The following is a 21,211-nucleotide window of genomic DNA, read 5'->3' on the forward strand; positions in this document are numbered from 1 at the left end:
TCATAATTCAAATCACCTGATTGTTCCTATTTTAATTGCACTCTTTAATAATATGACATTTACTGTGTAATCAAAAAATTATAGAATCAGATGAAAATAAGAAATAACTGACATTTACTTAACATTGGTCAGGAATTATTATTTGTTTTCTTCTTTCAACCTGAGCGAGAGTAACGCTAAACGATTACCGTATTTTCCGCCCTATAAGGCGCACCTAAAAACCTAAATTTTTCTCAAAAACCAACAGTGCGCCTTATAGCCCAGTGCGCCTTATATATGGACCAAATTCCTAAATTTAAACTGGCCCAAAGCATTGTGTCATGAAATCAATCATAAGTGGCTGAAGACTATGAATCATGACTTAAAAAGACTATGGATCATTATTTTATGATTATAAAGTAATTTGTTTCCGTCTGAAGTTGAAATAAAAAAGATAAAATGGAGAATGATTTGATTTGGATTAAAAATCTGACATGATGCATTAATGGTGCGCCTTATAGTCCGGTGCGCCTTATATAAGGATAAAGTTTTAAAATGGGCCATTCATTGAAGGTGCGCCTTATAGTCCGGTGCGCCTTATAGGCCGGAAAATACGGTACTTTGTTTTTCCTTAACAATGACGTTGACTATTCAAGCGCAAATAAAAACAACTGAAAAAATGATTCTATAAATATCTCAGTGAAGAAGGTAATGTGTTTTCAATTGAGTTATTAACTTGTATGCTTATTGACCACTTTACCTCCTTTGTTTTATGAAGGAAATCTTGTTGATGTTCTTACAAAATGTTTGGCTAAAACACCATTTATGACAAAATTATAGTGATAAATTTGATTCTCGCGTGTGTGTAGTATAATAGTGTAATATCAATGCTCATTTTTGATTTGAACTCTTTTGTTATAGTAAGACAAAAAGACAAAAGTTCAGAAAAAAACATTTTATACAAATATTGATGTAATTGTATCTCTGTCTAAATCGCTTTTTTGACATGCAGGCTTTGCACTGTTTGGAATTGCCATTTGAGTGGCCAGTGTGGTGAAAAGCTGTTAGGCAAGGGTGACTCGGCCCTCTCCTCATTGTTTCCAAAGCTTGGTATTCCTCTCATAGCATGCCCTGGGCTCTCGGAGATGTACTTTTAAAGATCCCAGGCCCTTCTAACGGCCCCGCTTACCTCCTCAAGTCTCAAATTTGAACACATCCTTTGAACTAAATATTTTACCTTTCAACTCCAAAATATTGCTTTAATGTCCAAAGAACAAACGCTGTATGTTTTTCCCCAATTATTTGCATATGAGTTATAATCACTCTCCAGTGCCACCTTCTCTATATATCCCAGTCGTACCCTCTCTGTTTACCCTTCCTCCCTAACGCTCCGGCCTCCCTCTCTCTCTGTTTCTTTCGCGTTCCTCTTTTCTGAGTGTCCCGCTCAGCTGGCCAGCACCTTTTCAATCTTTGCCTGGGGAATTGTCCCCTGCATGTCAAGTGTAGCCGTGGGTTTGGATGAGAGGTGCTTTTCAGGTCCCCCGTGCCCCTCACCTTTGAATGGAGACAATGGAGCTGTTCTTTATGTCCAGATGACCACACACAAACACAGATGTACAAACTGCAACGGAACTATTCAGCATCCTGCAGCAGCAAGAAGACGCACACCGTATGTACTTTTCAAGCAATAAGTGTATTACATAACAAAGTCATGGTTGGTTTGGTGTCCAAGTGAGTACACACTTGTTGCCAAGACAACATTGCTTGAGTTGAGTTAGAGTTTGCCTCAAGACCACGTACAAAGAGAAATGTGGCCAAGTTTAAACTAAGCCAAAGCAGAGTGGGCTCTGAAAAGACCAGTACTAGTCAGCTGTACCACCAAGGCAAACAGCCCACACTTGAACACAATTTACTGAAAGTAGTCACATATCTTATATTTTTTACATTAACATTGCGGTGTTTGTTCACGTGTGCGTGTGTGTGTGTGTGTGTGTGTGTGTGTGTGTGTGTGTGTGTGTGTGTGTGTGTTGGACGTACGTGTGTGCGTGTGTGTGTGTGTGTGTGTGTGTGTGTGTGTGTGTGTGTGCGTGCATGCATGTGCGTGCGTGTCTGTGCGTGCGTGTCTATTTTTCTATTTATTCTATCTGATAAAATATCATGACCTTGTCTTCACACTTTTCTAAGCTCAGCACTGATAGTAGAAGTAATGTTGAATTTCTCTTGCTTTATTACATTTGAAAGAACTGGAACTAATTAAATTTACTTTGATTTAATTTAATATCCACATAGAGGATGAAAAGTCATGCGGGAAGGACAGAGTCGAGCAGCTGCTCCTCCACGTTTGGAGGAGCCAGATGAGGTAGCTTGGGCATCTGATTAGGATGTCTCCTGGACGCCTCCCCGGTGAGGTGTCCTGGGTATGTTGCACCAGCAATAGACCTTGGGGACGACCCAGGTCACGCTGAAGAGACTGTGTCCCAATTGGCCTGGAAACGCCTTGGGATCACTCCGGAAGAGCTGGAAGGAGCAACTGGGCAGAGAGACGTTTGGGCTTCCCCGCTGAAGCTGTTGCCTCCGTGACCTGACCCTGGATAAGCTGTAGATGATGGTTAGATGGACGGACACAGAGATCCTGGTCATACATACTATGCAAGTGTGCAAGGAGAGACATCATGAAAGGTGCATGCAAAGCATCCTGCACCTTGACTTACTCAAGGGAACCTCAACATTCATGAGGAAGCAGACTAGGATCAACAATACGCCATTTAACATTTTGTCCACTGCAGGTCTTTTACTGTGTCCTTTTGGTTCCATAGACCAAGGCCATACAGCAACTGACACCCATGAAATGCATTTCTGTTATCAACTGTTAGATCTGACAATAAATGAAAACCTCTGGTAGTTACCATTTAAATAAGATGTATGTACAGTATGGAGATTAATGAATTCCCTTTCTGCTTTAATAATGTCTTCACAACCATTGAGAACTTTGAGCATGGCATGACAACAGGAGACGGGTCCAGACATTGTCTTGGGCAATCGTAAACCATGACACTAAAGAAGAAGCTACTGGTGAATTGGGCCAAGGAACTTTAAGCACATTCTCCTTGAGTGTCACGGGTGTCTGAACATGTTATCATTCGTGCCAAGTTTTTTCAAGATGTGACCATGTGCTGTTCAGAGGAGTGGACCTTGACAGTCTGGTCTAAATGGTCTCACAAATGGCAAGCTTGCATGAGAGTGAATTACAGGACATTGTAAAACACACATTCAAAGTCAGGGAGTCTGTAAATGAAGGAGGGAAATTGTCAACCTTATTTGTCATTACCATTCCTATCACCACGGGTTATGAGAAGCACCTTATTACAAGCACCTATATGCCATATAGTCAGCCCCCCCCCCCCACACACAGACACACGATTGCCTCACTAACTGAGAAAATCACTTATATTAGTGGATTAGCTGCACAAACAAGGGCCCTTCACCTTTAAATAGCATCAGTTGCTGTTGCCCGGGAGGGATATGTTGCAGCATGCAGCATCCATGCTCCCCACTCCCTTCCCCCTGCCACTAATATATTTATGTTGAACACTTGAAACGCTGGTGGTAGTCCTGTCCTCCTCTAACAATAACAAGAATATAAAGAGAATCTTTAGGTAGGTGGTGCTCTCACTTAGAACATTTACACATGCATGCCATTTTTGTGGGGGCACTTTTCACACAGTTTACATGCACTGTCTGCCTCCATAAAGCTAGGGGATGACAATGTTCATTTCAGCTTGTTTAGCTTTAACAATGAAATGAAAAATGGCTTGTTGGTACTTACTTATTGCTATCTGTAACTGAGCCAAATAGTAATATATTGGATAATGATAGGTGTGAAAATGTTACTATATATTACCATTATTTTTGCACAAAAATCTGCCTTTGCTTGCTGTTATAGTGATAAACAAATGCAGAAGGGGAAAAAAACAAAAACGCACCCTTTACAAATATGTGCCTTAAGGAATTATTACACTGATCAAATGTAAAGAATGGAATAAAATGAATGGATTAAATAAATTCTAATGGGTTGATTTAATTCCATAAAAATAAAGTACAAAACAAGCTTTTGGCTGTGCTGGCAAATGTTTTTATATTATTGTGACATGTTTTTAACCATCTGTCCTTTTTCTACACCTAATTATCAGGCAAACAGTGTGACGAGGAGGAGGATGCTTTATTGATCATTGATCAAAATCAGGTACATTTACACTGTTCTGAGTGGTAGCCAACATTATTATTTGGAGAGTCCCCACTCCCTCACCTCATCTCTTCCCATCCCAAGCACAACATTTAATGTTTAATTAAAGTCACGTTAAATTACAGTAAAAAGTTAATCGTAGTAACAAAATAAAAGCAATCCTAATTACAGAACTAATGTTACTAAATACTAAAAATAACTTCCAAATAAAGAAACTGATTTAAAGTGAACATGTATCAAAGTCAAAGTCAAAGTCAGCTTTATTGTCAATCTCTCCACATGTCACAACACACAAAGAGACCGAAATTACGTTTTTCTCTATCCCACGGTGACGAGACACATAACACGATAGACATACATGTACGCGACACAATATAAAAACAAGAAGGCAAAAATTCAAACAATCAATAGTAAGAGTGATGAATAAATAATAAATAAACAGATAACACAATAAATAACGGGGCCAGCAAGCATAGCGCAAAAGTAAAAAACATCATAAACAAAAAGGCACAAACAATAAATAAGAGTAATAACAAATAATAAATAATAAGAGCCAGTGTGCATTCAGACAGTTCAGACAGTAAAAGTACAGGACGCTACGCAGAACGGGGGAGCGAGTTCAGGGTCCTAACAGCCTGGAGTATGAAGCTGTTTGAGAGCCTGGAGGTGCGGGAGCGCAGGCTTCTGTACCTCTTCCCAGAGGGCAGAAGCTCGAACAAAGAGTGAGCGGGGTGACTCGCATCACTCACAATCGTGGTCGCCTTGCGGGTGAGATGGGAGGTGTAAATGTCCTTCAAGGAGGGGAGCGAAGCACCAGCAATCTTACCAGCAGTGTTCACTATGCGCTGCAGGGCCTTCAAGTTGTAGTCAGTGCAGCCGCCACCCCAAACAGCAATACAGCTGGAGAGGACGCTCTCAATGGTAAAATGCAGTCATGACGGCCGGAGGAGCGCTCGCTCGCCTGAGTTTCCGCAGGAAGTACAGGCGGCGCTGGGCTTTCTTTGCCAGTGATGCGGTGTTGGTGGACCAGGAGAGATCCTGACATGAAGACATTATGACAACTTGTGAAATGTCAAAATTGATGCTTATGATCGCCACAACTCACTTAAGTACTTACAACCCATTGAGGTAAACGATCAATGAGCTGCAGTTTTGAGAACACTGAAACGGAGATGCAAAAGGCAATTCAGAGATTTGGATAAAATATAAGTGTCATATAAAAACCACAACTGTTACTTTTACTATACTATGCCCATTATTCCAAAATATGCAAATATTAGCCTACTACAACAACTGCTATTACTACAGTACACAGGGATGAGAATGGCAAATGTGAAAAAACTCTGAAAAGTAGCCAAGGGGCTGGGGGTCCGACCGGGGGTCTGGGGGGGCAGCCCTTGTTACAGTGCGGTTCATTTATCGCAGTTTCACTACATCACTGATTTTTTTTTCCAAATTGAAAAAAAATTAAGAATCAAAATAAAATTTCTAAACTGAGGAATTATGGCACAAAACTTGCCCACACGGCAGCAGAAGGCAAGGAGTGCCCACACAATTGCAGTGCGTACACTTGTGCCTTTTTATGAAAAAACTGTTATAATAATAAGAGTTCTAAAAACATACGTATTTACAGTGCTGTACCTTGTTATAGAAAAATTGTTATGATAATAAAATAGTTTCAAAAACATATTTACAGTATGTAGACTTATACCGTGTTATAAAAAAATTATAGTAATAAAAGTTGTTCTAAAAACAGTATGTGTTAAGAATTCCCCACGTTATTTATGTTATTCAGCCGTGCTTTTATTTGAGATAGGGTGATTTATTTTGAAGGCCGTTTTCAGGCGATACCACTTCCTTTTACGTTCGAGCAGATATGTCGGTTACAGTGGTACAGGAGTCGTTGACAATATAAGTGGGTCTCCTAACAAGAGAAATGAACGATCACATGTGTCTAACCTTTAGGACAATGTAGTATTGCTCCAAATGTTTGTTTAAATTCCTTTAGAAGTCCGTTTGCGCGTGTTAGCACGATCGTGAATTAGCATCTTTCCGCTAACTCGATAGCCTGCCCAGTACTTCTTGTTAACATGTTACACGCACACACGTATAATATTTATATTTATATATTTATTTAAATGTTGACCGTCAACATTCCAGACTGTACGTCTGGAGCGGCTAGCGTGCTATCGGGCGGACCGGGCCATTGTACAAGGGGGAAGATTTCGTGGAGGTGGAATATGGGTCTACATCCGTGACAAATGGTGCCGGGACTCTGTAGTGGTATGCAAGCACTGCTCGCCACTGGCGGAGTTTGTGATCATTAAGTGCCGTCCTTTTTACCTGCCGAGGGAATTTACCGCGATTCTGCTGGTCGCGGTTTACATCCCGCCTTCCAACATCGAAGGCGACAGGATCGCGGCTCTTAGTGAACTGTACCAGGCTGTCAGTAAACAACAGACAGCGCACCCTGACGGTTTCACCATCTTCGCTGGGGATTTTAATGCTAACCTGAAGTCTGTTTTTCCGAGGCTTCACCAGCATGTTAATTTTCCTACGCATGGCGACAGCTTCCTGGACCGGGTCTACTCTTCGCATAAAGGAGCTTTCAAAGCTGCCCCCCTCCCCCATCTTGGACTTCCTGACCATATCACTGTTATGCTTTTGCCCGCATACAGACAAATGGTGAGAACATCCAGACCGGTTCGCAAGCGGGTACGGGTGTGGCCTGAGGGTGCCTCTGATGCGCTTCGTGACCGCCTTGGCTTTACTGACTGGGACATGTTTAGGAGGGCTGCCACTTGCGACGATCGGACAGACATTGAGGAGTATACTGACTCTGTTTCCTCCTACATCAGGAAGTTCATTGATGATGTGACTCACTCAAAATCCATCGTCACTCGGGCTAACCGGTAGCCATGGCTGACAGGGGCTGTCTTCAGGCTGCTGAGGGCCAGGGACAAAGCCTTTAGAGTGGGGGATGAGGCTGGCTTGAGGACTGCGAGGGCCGACCTGTCCCGGGGCATCAAAGAAGCGAAGAGGGCGTTCTCGTGCAAAATTACCGCGCACTTCAAGGACAGCAGGGACGCACGGAGCCTTTGGCAGGGCATTCAGACCATCACGGACTACAAGCCCGCGCCGCAGAGCTGTGAAGGCGACGTCCGTCTGCTCAATGACCTTAACCGCTTCTTTGCTCGCTTCGACGCTCAGAACAGCACTTGCCCGCTGAAGGCCACTCCCCCTTCACACGAGCTGCCCTGTGCCTCTCCGCTGACAGAGTGAGGAGGGCGCTTGCCGCTATCAACATCCGTAAGCCGGCGGGCCCTGACAACATCCCGGGTTGAGCGCTGAAGGACTGCGCTGGTGAGCTGACGGGCGTCTTCACGGACATCTTTAACACTTCCCTGCAGCAGGCCATCGTCACGTCGTGTTTCAAAGCTGCCACCATCGTACCTGTGCCGAAGAAACCTGCACCGCCCCGTGGCACTTACGCCCATCATCATGAAGTGCTTTGAGCGGCTTGTCATGGAGCACATCCGATCCGTTCTCCCCCCCACCATTGACCCCTTCCAGTTTGCGTACCGAGCCAAACGGTCCTCTGAGGATGCCATCTGCTCTGCCCTCCACTCGGCCCTCACCCAAACTTGACAAGCTAGGCCTCAGTACCTACCTCTGCAACTGGCTACTGGACTACCTATGTCAGAGGCCACAGGTGGTACGTGTTGGCGACAAAATTTCCGCCAGCATCACGCTGAGCACAGGGTTAGGGTTAGGCTGCGTGCTCAGTCCGCTGCTCTTCACTCTCCTGACGCATGACTGCACTGCAACCTACAGCGACAACCGCATAGTGAAGTTTGCTGACGACACGACTCTGGTGAGACTCAATACAGGCTGGAGGTTGACCTTCTTACTACGTGGTGCAGGGACAACAACCTCCTGCTGAACGCCGACAAGACCAAGGAGATTGTTGTTGACTTCCGGAAGGGTCACACCCAACACCTGCCGCTGACCTTCGACGGTGCTGTGGTGGAGAGAGTGAGCAGCGCCAGGTTTCTGGGGGTGCGCAGCAGTGAGGATCTCTCCTGGTCCACCAACACCGCATCACTGGCGAAGAAGGCCCAGCGACGCCTGTACTTCCTGCGGAAACTCAGGCGAGCGAGCGCTCCTCCGGCCGTCATGACTACATTTTACCGCGGCACCATTGAGAGCGTCCTCTCCAGCTATATTGCTGTTTGGGGTGGCAGCTGCACTGACTACAACTTGAAGGCCCTGCAGCGCATAGTGACCACGGCTGGTAAGATTATTGGTGCTTCAATCCCCTCCTTGAAGGACATTTACACCTCCCATCTCACCCGCAAGGTGACCACGATTGTGGTGATGTGAGTCACCCCGCTCACTCTTTGTTTGATCTTCTGCCCTCTGGGAAGAGGTACAGGAGCCTGCACTCTCGCACCACCAGACTCACCAACAGCTTCATACTCCAGGCTGTTAGGATCCTGAACTCGCTCCCCCTTTCTGCGTAGCGTCCTGTACTTTGCGCTATGCTTACTGTATGGTGTATGCACACTGGCTCAGTTTTGCTCCTCTTATTTATTGGGTTATTTGTTTATTATTTATTCATCACTCATAATATTTATTATTTATTATTTATTGTTTGTGCCTTCTTGTTTTTATTTTGTGTCGTCTACTTGTATGTTTATCGTGTACTATGTCTCGTCACCGTGAGATAGAAGATTTCTTTGTGTGTCTTGACATATGAAGGGATTGACAATAAAGCTGACTGACTTTGACTTTATATTTTCAATATATATACAAAAATTTCTGGATGTTATTTATAGTATTAATGTATTATTTACATGTTTGAAACAATTATTTAATGTTCTAATAATAAAATATGCACTTAAATGGTTTCATATTTATTGACACACAAAAAAAAAAATACAGATGAGAGGGTGACTGTACTTCGCGGATTTCACTTATCGCGGGTCGTTTCTGGAACCAATTATCCGCGATAAACGAGGGATTACTATATATATATAGTGCAGTATTGGGCCCCCTTGAACCTTTCAACGTTTCGCGACATTTCAGGCTTCAAACATAAAGATATAAAAGTTTAATTTCTTGTCAAGAATCAACAAGTGGGACACAATCGTGAAGTGGAACAAAATTTATTGGATAATTTAAACTATTTAACAAATAAAACGGACTAAAAGTCGCTCCAGAGTACAAGTTGCATCAGCCATAAAATGCACCATAAAAGGGAAAAAAACATACGTATATAAGTCGCATCGGAGTTTAAGTCGCATTTTGGGGGATATGTATTTGACAAAATCCAATACCAAGAACAGACATGAACCAGCAACAACAGGCTAAACGATACGACATAAACACAAACGAGGAGCTGAGAACGGGCCTGACGTAATATTAACAGTGATTCAAATAACTATAACATGCAGAACACGTTTATTAAACTATCTGTGTCACTCCAAACCATTAAATCCATCGAATTCTTCGTCCTTTGTGTAAACAACGCTGCGCGTGCGGCGCGCCGCTGACGTCGGACTCGTCATCAGTTGCAGTTCAAATTATTCCACAGGCCCATATAACTAGATATAAACTATATATCAAATAACAATAATATAAACAACAATTTTATCGAACCATCCGTGTCACCTCAAATCATTAAATCCATCGAAATCTTCATTCTCTGTGTCACTTAAAAAAAAAAAAAAGCTGTTGACTCCGGAACTCCATGTGCTGCTGACGTCAGACTCATCGTTAGTTGCAGCTCCAATTATTCCATAGATCTATGTATATACGTAACTATATTGTAGCGTTACCAAAGTACCAGGCAAGACGTGGGTTTGGTAACCGGCTCTTTATTTCACTAAATAAGAGCTCAAATATGTGTGTGTGGTCCAAGCAAGCGCACTGGATCGCTTTTCTCGTCCCCCAACCCCCTGCTGCCTTCAAGGCCTTGCTGGACAATCGGAAACTACTGAAGTCTAACAACATAGCCGTTGCTACTCTAAATAAACTATATATCAAATAACTATAACATAAACAACAACTTTATTGAACCATCTGTGTCACTCCAAATCATTAAATCTCCTGACTCCTGAAGTTAGTGAATGGAACTCATTGTCAGTGAGGCTCCAATTATTCCACAGCCATAGTGCGCCCTCGTGCGTTTCAAAGTGAAAATAACACGTGAAGTGATCAACTATACTAGTAAGTAATGTGTTCATGATCAAGTAAAAATTTGTGAATAATTACACATATAAATCGCTCCTGAGTATAAGTCGCACCCCCACCTAAACTATGAAAAAAAGCGTGCCCTATAGTCCGAAAAATACGGTATATATATATTATATATATTATATATATATTATATATATATATATATATATATACAGTGGAGCCTCGGTTTTCAAACACAATCCGTTCCAGAAGGCTGTTCGAGGAGTGAATCGTTTGAATTCCGAATCATATTTTCCCATTACAAATAATGGAAAGAAAATTAATCCGTTCCAAGCCAAAAACCCCGCCTTTTTTAAGCATTTTTTCATTTGCGCATTTTTGTCCAATCGCGCAACTGCAGCGCACCGCCGAACGCGCACCGCCGAACGCGCAACCATAGCGCGTCGCCGACCGCGCAACTGCACCATGCTGGTCGTATTATTGTGACAGGGCCATCGTTGAAATATTTATAAATTCCTAATGTACTTTCCAAAATTTAAGTTGACCGCAGTGCGCAGGGAGCTTAATTTGGTCCGATCGCGCAACCGCAGCGCACCGGGCGCTCAGTGTCGCATTGCTTTAGGAGCGTCTTTGTGTTTTAGGATGGCTTTACTGCACTTGCTTCCTTTGGAGGCATGATTAGAGTTTATGTAATCCTCAAGTAACGAGAACGTAATAACGAACGGAGTCAGTTGGCATGCGGGTCCTCTCGGCTCATCTCACGAGGTTCGACAATCGAATTTCGTCCGACATCCGAAGCAAAAAATTCTCGAACTTTTTATTCAAATACCGATTTGTTCAAGAATATACCGTTTTTTTCCGTGTATAGTGCGCAAAATTTAACTAATTTATTGTCCTAAAATCTGGGGTGCGCATTATACATGGGTACTTTTTTTAAAGAAAGTCATGGTACAACAAAACCAACAACAGGACTGACCGACAAAGTCGTGGAACAAAAAGACAGGGTGACATTACCAAAGACAGGAACAGAAATCATGACAGTAACACATGCAATGATCCGACGGTGAGCGAGGGGCAGACAGGACTTAAATACAACACACGTTACATCGATTGAGGTGACACAGGAAGAGAGGGGCGACGCGAACAGAAACTATGGCAACCTAGACACATAGCAAAACTGGGGACGAGGCATGACAAATCTCCCCCGAAATAAAACTTGAAATCACCTTTCTTCTTGTTTGTTGTCAATCGCGCATCGCATTCAGCCATCCTGCCCAACACACTTAGTCAGTAAAATTCATAATTCACGACACATCGTTTGATGCGATGGTGCAATCCTTGATGGTGTGTTATTGTCAAATATTGTTTGTTTTTTAATCTCCATCGCGGACCGGACGTCATACGGAGGCCGCCATTACAGATGCGCAGAACGGATGCGCAAGACACGTCAGCTATATAAAGAGCGAGAGTTGTTTTCGTCCTATTAGTTTCAATTAACAGTTTAATTAGCAGTTTCAATCAGCAAATAACAAAATGCGTATTACAGGTAATATTTTATTTCACAACACTTTGCCTTGTTCCTTTCGTCTCTGCTGTTCACTTCAAACATGCTCCATACGACCGCAATGCTCTCGTATCAAACAAGGCTTGCTCGATCACCTGCTCGTTTGCTGTCTGTCACAATGTACCCTACACAAATCCAAAACATTTGTTGCGGCTCCGAGTCACGACAAGGGGCAAGTTTTGGTTTCCAAGGGTGTTTTTATTCCTCTTCAACGTCTCTCCCATACAGAGCCGCCTTTTTCACGTCCGCACGTCTTTTTCACATGCGCGCACGGAGCACGGTGGTGCGTTTATGGGCAGTCGGAGAAATCAACGCCAACAAAAAAAATTACATCCAGCCTAGTTAAGACCATACCAAAGACTATAAAAATGGGACCCATTGCCTCCCTGCGTGTGTGACGATCATTGGGACTTAAAAAAAAATAAAAATAAATTAAAAATTTTTTTTTTTAAATTCTGTGCGTATTATACATGGGTACAGGCTTTTTTCCAGCATCAGCATGCCATTTTTAGGGTGTGTATTATACATGGGGGCGCATTATACACGAAAAAAACCGGTATATATATATATATATATATAAAAAAATTCCCCTCTCACCCTCCGCGGGTGGTTTTTCCACTCCAAGCTCGGGTCCTCTACCAGAGGCCTGGGAGCTTGAGGGTTCTGCGCAGTATTTTGGCTGTTCCTAGCACTGCACTCTTCTGGACTGAGATGTCTGATGTTGTTCCTGGAATCTGCTGTAGCCACTCCTCCAGTTTGGGGGTCACTGCCCCAAGTGCCCCAATGACCACGGGCACCACCGAGGCCTTCACTTTCCAGGCCTTCTCAAGCTCTTCTTTGAGGCCCTGGTATTTCTCTAGCTTCTCAAGTTCTTTTTTCCTGATGTTGCCATCGCTTGGTATTGCTACATCCACTACAACGGCCTTCTTCTGCTGTTTGTCCACCACCACAATGTCCGGTTGGTTCGCCATCACCATCTTGTCAGTCTGGATCTGGAAGTCCCACAGGATCTTGGCTCGCCCGTTCTCTGCCACCTTAGGGGGTGCTTCCCACTTTGACCTTGGGGCTTCCAGTCCATACTCTGCACAGATGTTCCTGTACACTAAGCCAGCCACTTGGTTGTGACGTTCCATGTATGCTTTCCCTGCTAGCATCTTACACCCTGCTGTTATGTGCTGGACTGTCTCAGGGGCCTCTTTGCACAGCCTACACCTTGGGTCTTGTCTGGTGTGGTAGATCTTGGCCTCTATTGCTCTGGTGTTCAGAGCCTGTTCCTGTGCAGCCATGATGAGTGCCTCTGTGCTGTCCTTCAGTCCAGCTTTTTCCAGCCATTGGTAGGATTTCTTGATGTCAGCCACTTCGCTTATCTGCCGATGGTACATCCCATGTAGGGGTTTGTCCTCCCATGATGGTGTCTCTAGCCACTCTTCCTCTGTTTGCCATTGTCTGAGACATTCACTGAGCACGTCATCCGTTCGGGCCTTTTCCTTGATGTACTCATGGATCTTGGCTGTTTCATCCCGAACAGTGGCTCTCACACTCAGTAGTCCTCGGCCTCCTTCTTTACGGCTAGTGTACAGTCTCAGGGTGCTGGACTTAGGGTGGAACCCTCCGTGCATGGTTAGGAGCTTCCGTGTCTTGACATCTGTGGTCTGCGTCTCTTCCTTTGGCCATCTTATTATTCCTGCAGGGTATCTGATGACTGGCAGGGCGTAGCTGTTTATTGCCCGGATCTTGTTCTTGCCATTTAGCTGACTTCTGAGGACTTGCCTTACTCGTTGTAGGTATTTGGCTGTGGCTCCTCTCCTTGTGGCTTCATCGAGGTTGCCATTTGCTTGTTGGATACCAAGGTACTTGTAGCTGTCCTCAATGTCTGTTATTGTTCCTTCTGGGAGTGAGACCCCCTCTGTATGGACTACCTTCAGAAGTCTATATATATATATATACATATATATATATATATATACATATATATAATATTGCACGCCCCACTTTTCAGTTTTTTATTTGTTAAAAAAGTTTAAATTATCCAATAAATTTTGTTCCACTTCACGATTGTGTCCCACTTGTTGTTGATTCTTGCCAATAAATTAAACTTTTATATCTTTATGTTTGAAGCCTGAAATGTCGCGAAATGTTGAATGGTTCAAGGGGGCCGAATACTTTCGCAAGGCACTGTACGTATATATATATATATATATATATATATATATATATATATATATATATATATATATATATATATATATAAAACTTTTTTTTTTTTTGGGGGGGGGGTGTATATGTTTTTGTCTTGAATCGCTGATTTGTGCGCGGGCATCGCACTCAGTGAAGGTATGGGTGTGTGTGTGAATGGTTGTTTGTCTCTATATGTGCCCTACACCTGGGTGGTGACCGCTTCAGAATGTAGTCTGCTAGATGTCAGCTGGGATAGGCTCCTGCACCCACCACGATCTTGAACAGGAAAGCGGTGTTGTAAATGTATGGAAGCTTTTGTCTTTCCGACAAATCTCAATCGATATTTGCTCGTAAAAATCTCCCTGTGCCAGTCACATGTTCGTCAATTTCAGCAGGATAACAGAACAATGTAAAATTGTGTTTTGAGATGATGCAGTGCAATGTGTCACAGAAGGGCGCAATAGCTTTAAATTTAGCAAAAATTATCATTTGATTGACATTTTGGGAAAACTGTTTTATCTGCTGACCTGTAATCGACAGATAGGAAGTCCAAAGTGATGATTCGGAAGTAGTAAGATAAGCTATAAAGGTACTTGAAATAACTGTTAATCAATGAAACAAATAAAACTAATGAAACTGTTAAAAAAGCTTGATTTCTTTTTTTAAGAGTTGTGTGGGGTATATTGATCATAACAACCTTTTATGATATCGAAATTTCTTATGTGCACTGAGCCCAAAATAATAATCCTTGCCTTCGTAACATCAGTTAGTATCATCGCAAAAGGAGGTTGAGGAGTAACTAAACCTAGGGCCCAATTGATTGATTAATTTATTAATAGTGGCAAAAACAACAACATTCTAGCCTCACTTATCTTCATAAAAAATAGGTTTCTTTCTTTTAGATATTGGACAATAAATCATGAATATATAAACAGCACGCCTTCTTATACCAAGGTTATTCATCAGGTAGAATATTAAAACAACACGCCCAAAAGAGTAAGGCAAATACCAACTGGGTGCACCACGTAATGAGGTGACATCATAAGTGGAGTGGTTCCTCAAGTACCAGTGAGGGTCCACAATGATATCGATGGCGTTTTTGATCTGGGCCATGATCAGTTTCTCAAAGCACTTCATGACTATCAGAGTTAGGCCGACCTGTCACTGTGAAGGTCTTGGGTGTGGGGAGGATGCAGGCACTCTTTAGGCAGGTAGGGGCAGACACGAGTTGGAGTGAGGGGTTGAAAATCTTTGTTAGCACCTCTGTCGGCTGGTGGGATATTTATTAGATATTATTAGAGGATTGTCTATAACGCCAACGCAGATGCAACAGTTACTACCGATCCTACCGGTGTGGGGAAACCATGCAATACATCTTGGTCTGTTCATCAGGGACAGTAATGGGTAAAAATTTAGGACACAACTGGCTTTGTGTTTTCACAATCTTTTCAGACTATTTATCAACATAGTAAAACAGTGTGTATTTAAATAGATGCTGTTGCATGATTATACCAAAGTAACATAAAGTAGCAAACGAGCACAGAAAGACCCCATTCCTTTTATGGTCATATTTCATGGTCAATGCATGAATACACTTTAATTAATGCAGGGTTAGTACAGAATATAGAATTGTAAAACAACAAATGTAATGGTAACTTTAAACCATTAAAATGTTAGATGTGTCTACAAATATATGAATAAAATGTATCCTTTCCAGAAAGCACACTTTAGAATAAGATGAGAGTGAAAATAATTTAAGCTATTAAGTTGAATATACTTAAAAGTCGTGGTGAATAAATCTATTGAAAGATGATAAACCCACTTATTGAGATAAAATAAAGTTCTCAACTCTTTTGACATTATGTCTTAACATTAACTAGTGTCAACTTGTTAAAATAGAACTCAAGCTCTTGGAACACCTGACTTTAAACCCACTGAATCTAATCACGGCTTGTTGCTCAAGGACCAGGCCAATGTATCCGTACCTCAGCTGATATGTATATAGTCAAGAAAAGGAACTGGCTGAGATAACTGAGGCATTTCTCGGTTGGACAGGCGTGAGGTAAGGCACCAGGAATCTCTCCCAATGCATTACCTCAGTCTGCAGGCCTACAAATGGTTGCGGTGACAGTCTAAAAAAGAGAACATGCTAACTCCCTGAAGGTGCTACCTATTTTAGGCACTTGGCTCTGGTTTGTCGTCATTATGATTATCTGCTGCGGTTGGAGAAAACACTGTGAGTCATGATTCAACTTTATGAGGTTGGATAACTTGGCATATAATTAAAGGCTGTGTCTGCTCTTGTTGAAACAAAGAGCTTGTCAATTGGCAGTCTTACAAGGCTAAAAAGGATTTGTTTGGGGAGGTGTGTTGCCAGCTAACAGCCATTCTATTCAACATCAGCAGTAACTTGTGTATCCTTGGCAAGGCTACATGGAATGTCCAAAATTCATCTGAAAAGTCAACAACAGTATTTACAAGATATTAAAGTCCATTTCGTAATTGCCACATTTGGGGTCCATTCTTTGAGCTCCGAGCAATGGTTCAGCAGCAGTACAGATCCTGTCCCCCCATATGTAAAAAGTGTTGGTGGAAGAAAGACTTGAGTGGGTGGAGTAGCTTCGAATCGTATCTCAGCTTGTGCTTCATTTGAGCCATTAGGGACAATTAAAAACCATGGGTGGCACATTCACTTGTCCTAAGCCAAGGGTGGCAAGGATTAATTTTGATCTTTGCGATAAACACAAAACCTCGTCACTCCAAAAAGCCTGTTGAATCCACTGATGTCAATCTTATAATGCTTTTTGTGCCCAACGCTGTATCTCAGTTACATGTTACTAAAATGAAAAGGATTGTGGTTATATCACTCCATTCCTTAAATGCCCTGTGCATGCAGATCTACATGAAATTGGCCTATGTGGCAGCCAACACATGTTAGTATTTCACCCTACCTGTTCATCACCCTGACATACAAGGTATTTGCTTTGTTTGTTTTGCTTTTGCTTTTTTAAAAATATTTCTTGGCAGATACACCTAAATCTTCATTTTATGCGGACTTTGCAGTCAATAATTAGGGAATGGCGTTAACCCCAAAAGTGCGTCGTGGAAAGTCTTGTTTTTTTTTTTAGAATGGCATGTTTTAGGCAGCCGAAGGGGTCCTTTATTACATTAATTTAGGTCTGCCATGTTGTTGGGGGACCGAGGGGGTCTGTTTGCTCCACACACATCGAATTCAACAGGCTGGAGGTTGACCTTCTGACCACGTGGTGCAGGGACAACAACCTCCTGCTAAACGTCGACAAGACCAAGGAGGTTGTTGTTGACTTCCGGAAGGGTCACACCCAACACCTGCCACTGACCATCGACGGTGCTGTGGTGGAGAGAGTGAGCAGCGCCAGGTTCCTGGGGGTGCACATCAGTGAGGATCTCTCCTGGTCCACCAACACCGCATCACTGGCGAAGAAGGCCCAGCGCTGCCTGTACTTCCTGCGGAAAGTCAGGCGAGCAAGCGCTCCTCCGGCCGTCATGACTGCATTTTACCGTGGCACCATTGAGAGCGTCCTCTCCAGCTGTATTGCTGTTTGGGGTGGCGGCTGCACTGACTACAACTTGAAGGCCCTGCAGCGCATAGTGAACACGGCTGGTAAGATTATTGGTGCTTCGATCCCCTCCTTGAAAGACATTTACATCTCAAATCTCACCCGCAAGGCGACCACGATTGTGAGTGATGTGAGTCACCCCGCTCACTCTTTGTTTGAGCTTCTGCCCTCTGGGAAGAGGTATAGGAGCCTGCGCTCCCGTACCACCAGACTCAACAACAGCTTCATACTCCAGGCTGTTAGGATCCTGAACTCGCTTCCCCTTTCTGCGTAGCGTCCTGTACTTTAGCGCTACGCTTACCGTCTGCTGTATGCACACTGGCTCCGTTTTGCTCCTCTTATTTATTGTGTTATCTGTTTATTTATTATTTATTCATCATTCTTATTATTTATTGTTTGTGCCTTCTTGTTTTTATATTGTGTCGTTTACTTGTATGTCTATCGTGTAATATGTCTCGTCACCGTGGGATAGAGAAAACGTAATTTCGATCTCTTTGTGTGTCTCGGCATGTGAAGAAGTTGACAATAAAGCAGACTTTGACTTTGACTTTGACTTAAATTCTTGTCAAAAATGGGTATAGGGGTGTTAGTTGCCTGGGATAGAGAAAACGTAATTTCGGTTTCTTTGTGTGTCGTGAAGAGATTGACAATAAAGCTGATTTTGACTTTGACTTTGATTCTGTTTACGTTTTACAAAAAGAGAAGCAATACGCAAATGACAATATCAGGCAGACTGGGTAACTCATTTTGATGGTATGTGAATTGGATGGAAGAAAGAATAAAGCAGCCACTTATGCTACGACTGTGTCTGGCCATGCTCTCTGACTTGTGAGTGACTTTGTGGATGAGGTGCTTCTGCAAACTTTCTGAATCAAAAACAATCGTAGCTATTTGTAACACTGTCATAAAGCAATCATAAAGATCAAACAAACTTATTATCTAACGCCTTTAAATTGGTCATGAAATTCATCGAATCATGGCGCTAAGGCAGTGGTGTCCAAACTACGGCCCGCGGGCCAACTGCGGCCCGCGGGCCAGTTTTTATTGGCCCGCAGCAAATTTTGAAAACATAATTGAATATGGCCCACACAAGAAGCTTGAGCTCAACTCTGTTGCACGTCTCAGTTTCAACACTAGATGGAGCCCGCCACACAAATGAAATCAAGCGAAGAAAAACTTTTACCGCGAGTCCCCAGAAATGGCTGCACCGAAGAAACGCAAGTGAGATTAGAATACTTCAAACACGTTGGGAAAATGAGTATTTCTTCAAAGAAATCAACAGAAAGTGTGTCTGTTTGATTTGTAATGAAGATGTTGCTGTGATGAAAGAGTATAATGTCTGCACATTTACTCCCGGGAGCCGTGTCAGAAAGCTCGGTGCACACTCACAAGTGCGCGTGCGTACTCAGTAGTACGCAGTAATTTCATCTATCAGTGCCGAATTTCGAGTGTCGGCTGTGATGTCAATATTCTCGTAATTCGCGTGTTGAGTTTTCAGATACAGTTTTACGCTAATGCCACCCACAAACCTTCCCCTGGAATCCTTCCATTAAAATGAGTGGCCCGAAGAAAAGAAAGGTGCACACTGAGTGCCAAATCTTAAAAAAGAGTGGACAATTTGGCTCGACCTACGTGTGTGAGAAGACGTTCAGCCACATGAACGTCAACAAAGCCCGTCACAGATCTAGGTTAACGGACCGACACCTCGGCGGCTCTATCCTAAGAATTACCACAACAAATTTTACTCCAGACTATGAGGCACTAGCAAAAAACGGAAACCAACAATACTATATACTTTATTTAGATGTATTCTTTCACTGATTCTTCAAGATGATGAATTTGGTCAGAATGTTTGCCGTTGGATGTGATTTTGCCTCATTAGATAAACATATTTCATAAATCTGACCTGTAGGCGCTGAAGTGATGGAAAATGATATTCATCATAACAGTGTCGTATTTAATAAGAATCACTGATAGTAGTTTTTTGGTGATTTTATTATTTTAATGCTGTTAATGAATGCATTTGTTTTCAAAAAGTTTTTTTTGAGTATCCATGCTTTACTAATAATAATTATAATAATTCATTAAATTTGTATAGCGCTTTTCAAAAACCCAAAGACGCTTAGACTACCTACTAAAAGTACAAACCTTTTATGCAATGGCCTTTACATGTCATTTCTATTACTTCACACAAACACTACATCCATCTGCTCCTGGATCGGCCCCCCGGTCTAAATTTAGAGCCAAATTCTGCAGTTTTTTGGTAAAATATTTTTTTAATGCTGTTAATAAATGCATTTGTTTTCAAAAAGCTTTTTTTTAATATCCATGCTTTAGTACAGGGGTCACCAACCCGGCACATCAGTCGCCTGCAGCGACCACATCAGTCGGTCATAGGCCAGTTCTAAAAATAGTTTACAGTACACTGGTGAAGAGCATGCAATGCCAGGCTTCCCACTAACAATAATGTTCAGTGTCTTCACATAGAATATCATTAATAAAAATATAAAATTAAAGGTACACTGTGTAACTTTGTTATTTCAGAAATGTATTATCAAAGTGGTCGCCCTTTGCATTATTCGGTGCCTTTGAAGTAGCTCCCAACTTCAAAAAGGTTGGTGACCCCTGCTTTAGTATCTACTAAAAGTACCGTTTTTTTTCGTGTATAATGCGCCCCCATGTATAATACGCACCCTAAAAATGGCATGTTGATGCTGGAAAAAAGCCTGTACCCATGTATAATACGCACCCAATTTAAAAAAAAAAAAAAAAGAATTTTTTTTTGTTTGTTTTTTAAGTCCCAATGATCGTCACACGCGCAGGGAGGCAATGGGTCCCATTTTTATAGTCTTTGGTATGGTCTTAACTAGGCTGGATGTAATTTTTTTTGTTGGCGTTGATTTCTCCGACTGCCCGTAAAGGCACCACCGCGGTCAGTGCGGACATGTGAAAAAGGCGTGCGGACGTGGAAAAGGCGGCTCTGTATGGGAGAGACGTTGAAGAGGAATAAAAACACCCTTGGAAACCAAAACTTGCCCCTCGTCGTGACTCGGAGCCGCAACAAATGTTTCGGATTTGTGTAGGGTACATTGTGACAGCAAACGAGCAGGTGATCGAGCAAGCGTCTGATACGAGAGCATTGTGGTCGTATGGAGCGTGTTTGAAGTGAACAGCAGAGATGAAAGGAACAAGGCAAAGTGTTGTGAAATAAAATATTACCTGTAATACGCATTTTGTTATTTGCTGATTGAAACTGCTAATTAAACTGTGAATTGAAACTAATAGGAAGAAAACAACACTCGCTCTTTATATAGCTGACGTGTCTTGCGCATCCGTTCTGCGCATCGGACCCATAGTGCGCATGCGCAGTCATACTGCCTCGGTATGACGTCCGGTCCGCGATGGAGATTAAAAAACAAACAATATTTGACAATAACACACCATCAA

The 21,211-nt window shown here is 42.6% G+C and overlaps 1 protein-coding gene across 1 annotated transcript in view; it reads right to left on the reverse strand.

Moving 5' to 3' along the window:
- LOC133159416 (uncharacterized) overlaps positions 1 to 15,302 on the reverse strand; it is a gene marked incomplete at its 3' end in the record, with an annotated part of 42,197 nt that extends 26,895 nt beyond the window's left edge. Inside the window, exon 1 of the mRNA XM_061286380.1 lies at positions 15,179 to 15,302. Within this exon, the coding sequence (XP_061142364.1) occupies positions 15,179 to 15,302 (124 nt within the window). The remainder of the gene's footprint in view (positions 1 to 15,178) is intronic.
- Positions 15,303 to 21,211: the final 5,909 nt, after the last annotated feature.

The sequence above is a fragment of the Syngnathus typhle genome, linkage group LG9 (genome assembly GCF_033458585.1).
Source record: "Syngnathus typhle isolate RoL2023-S1 ecotype Sweden linkage group LG9, RoL_Styp_1.0, whole genome shotgun sequence".
In the NCBI taxonomy this organism is placed as follows: Eukaryota; Metazoa; Chordata; class Actinopteri; order Syngnathiformes; family Syngnathidae; genus Syngnathus; species Syngnathus typhle.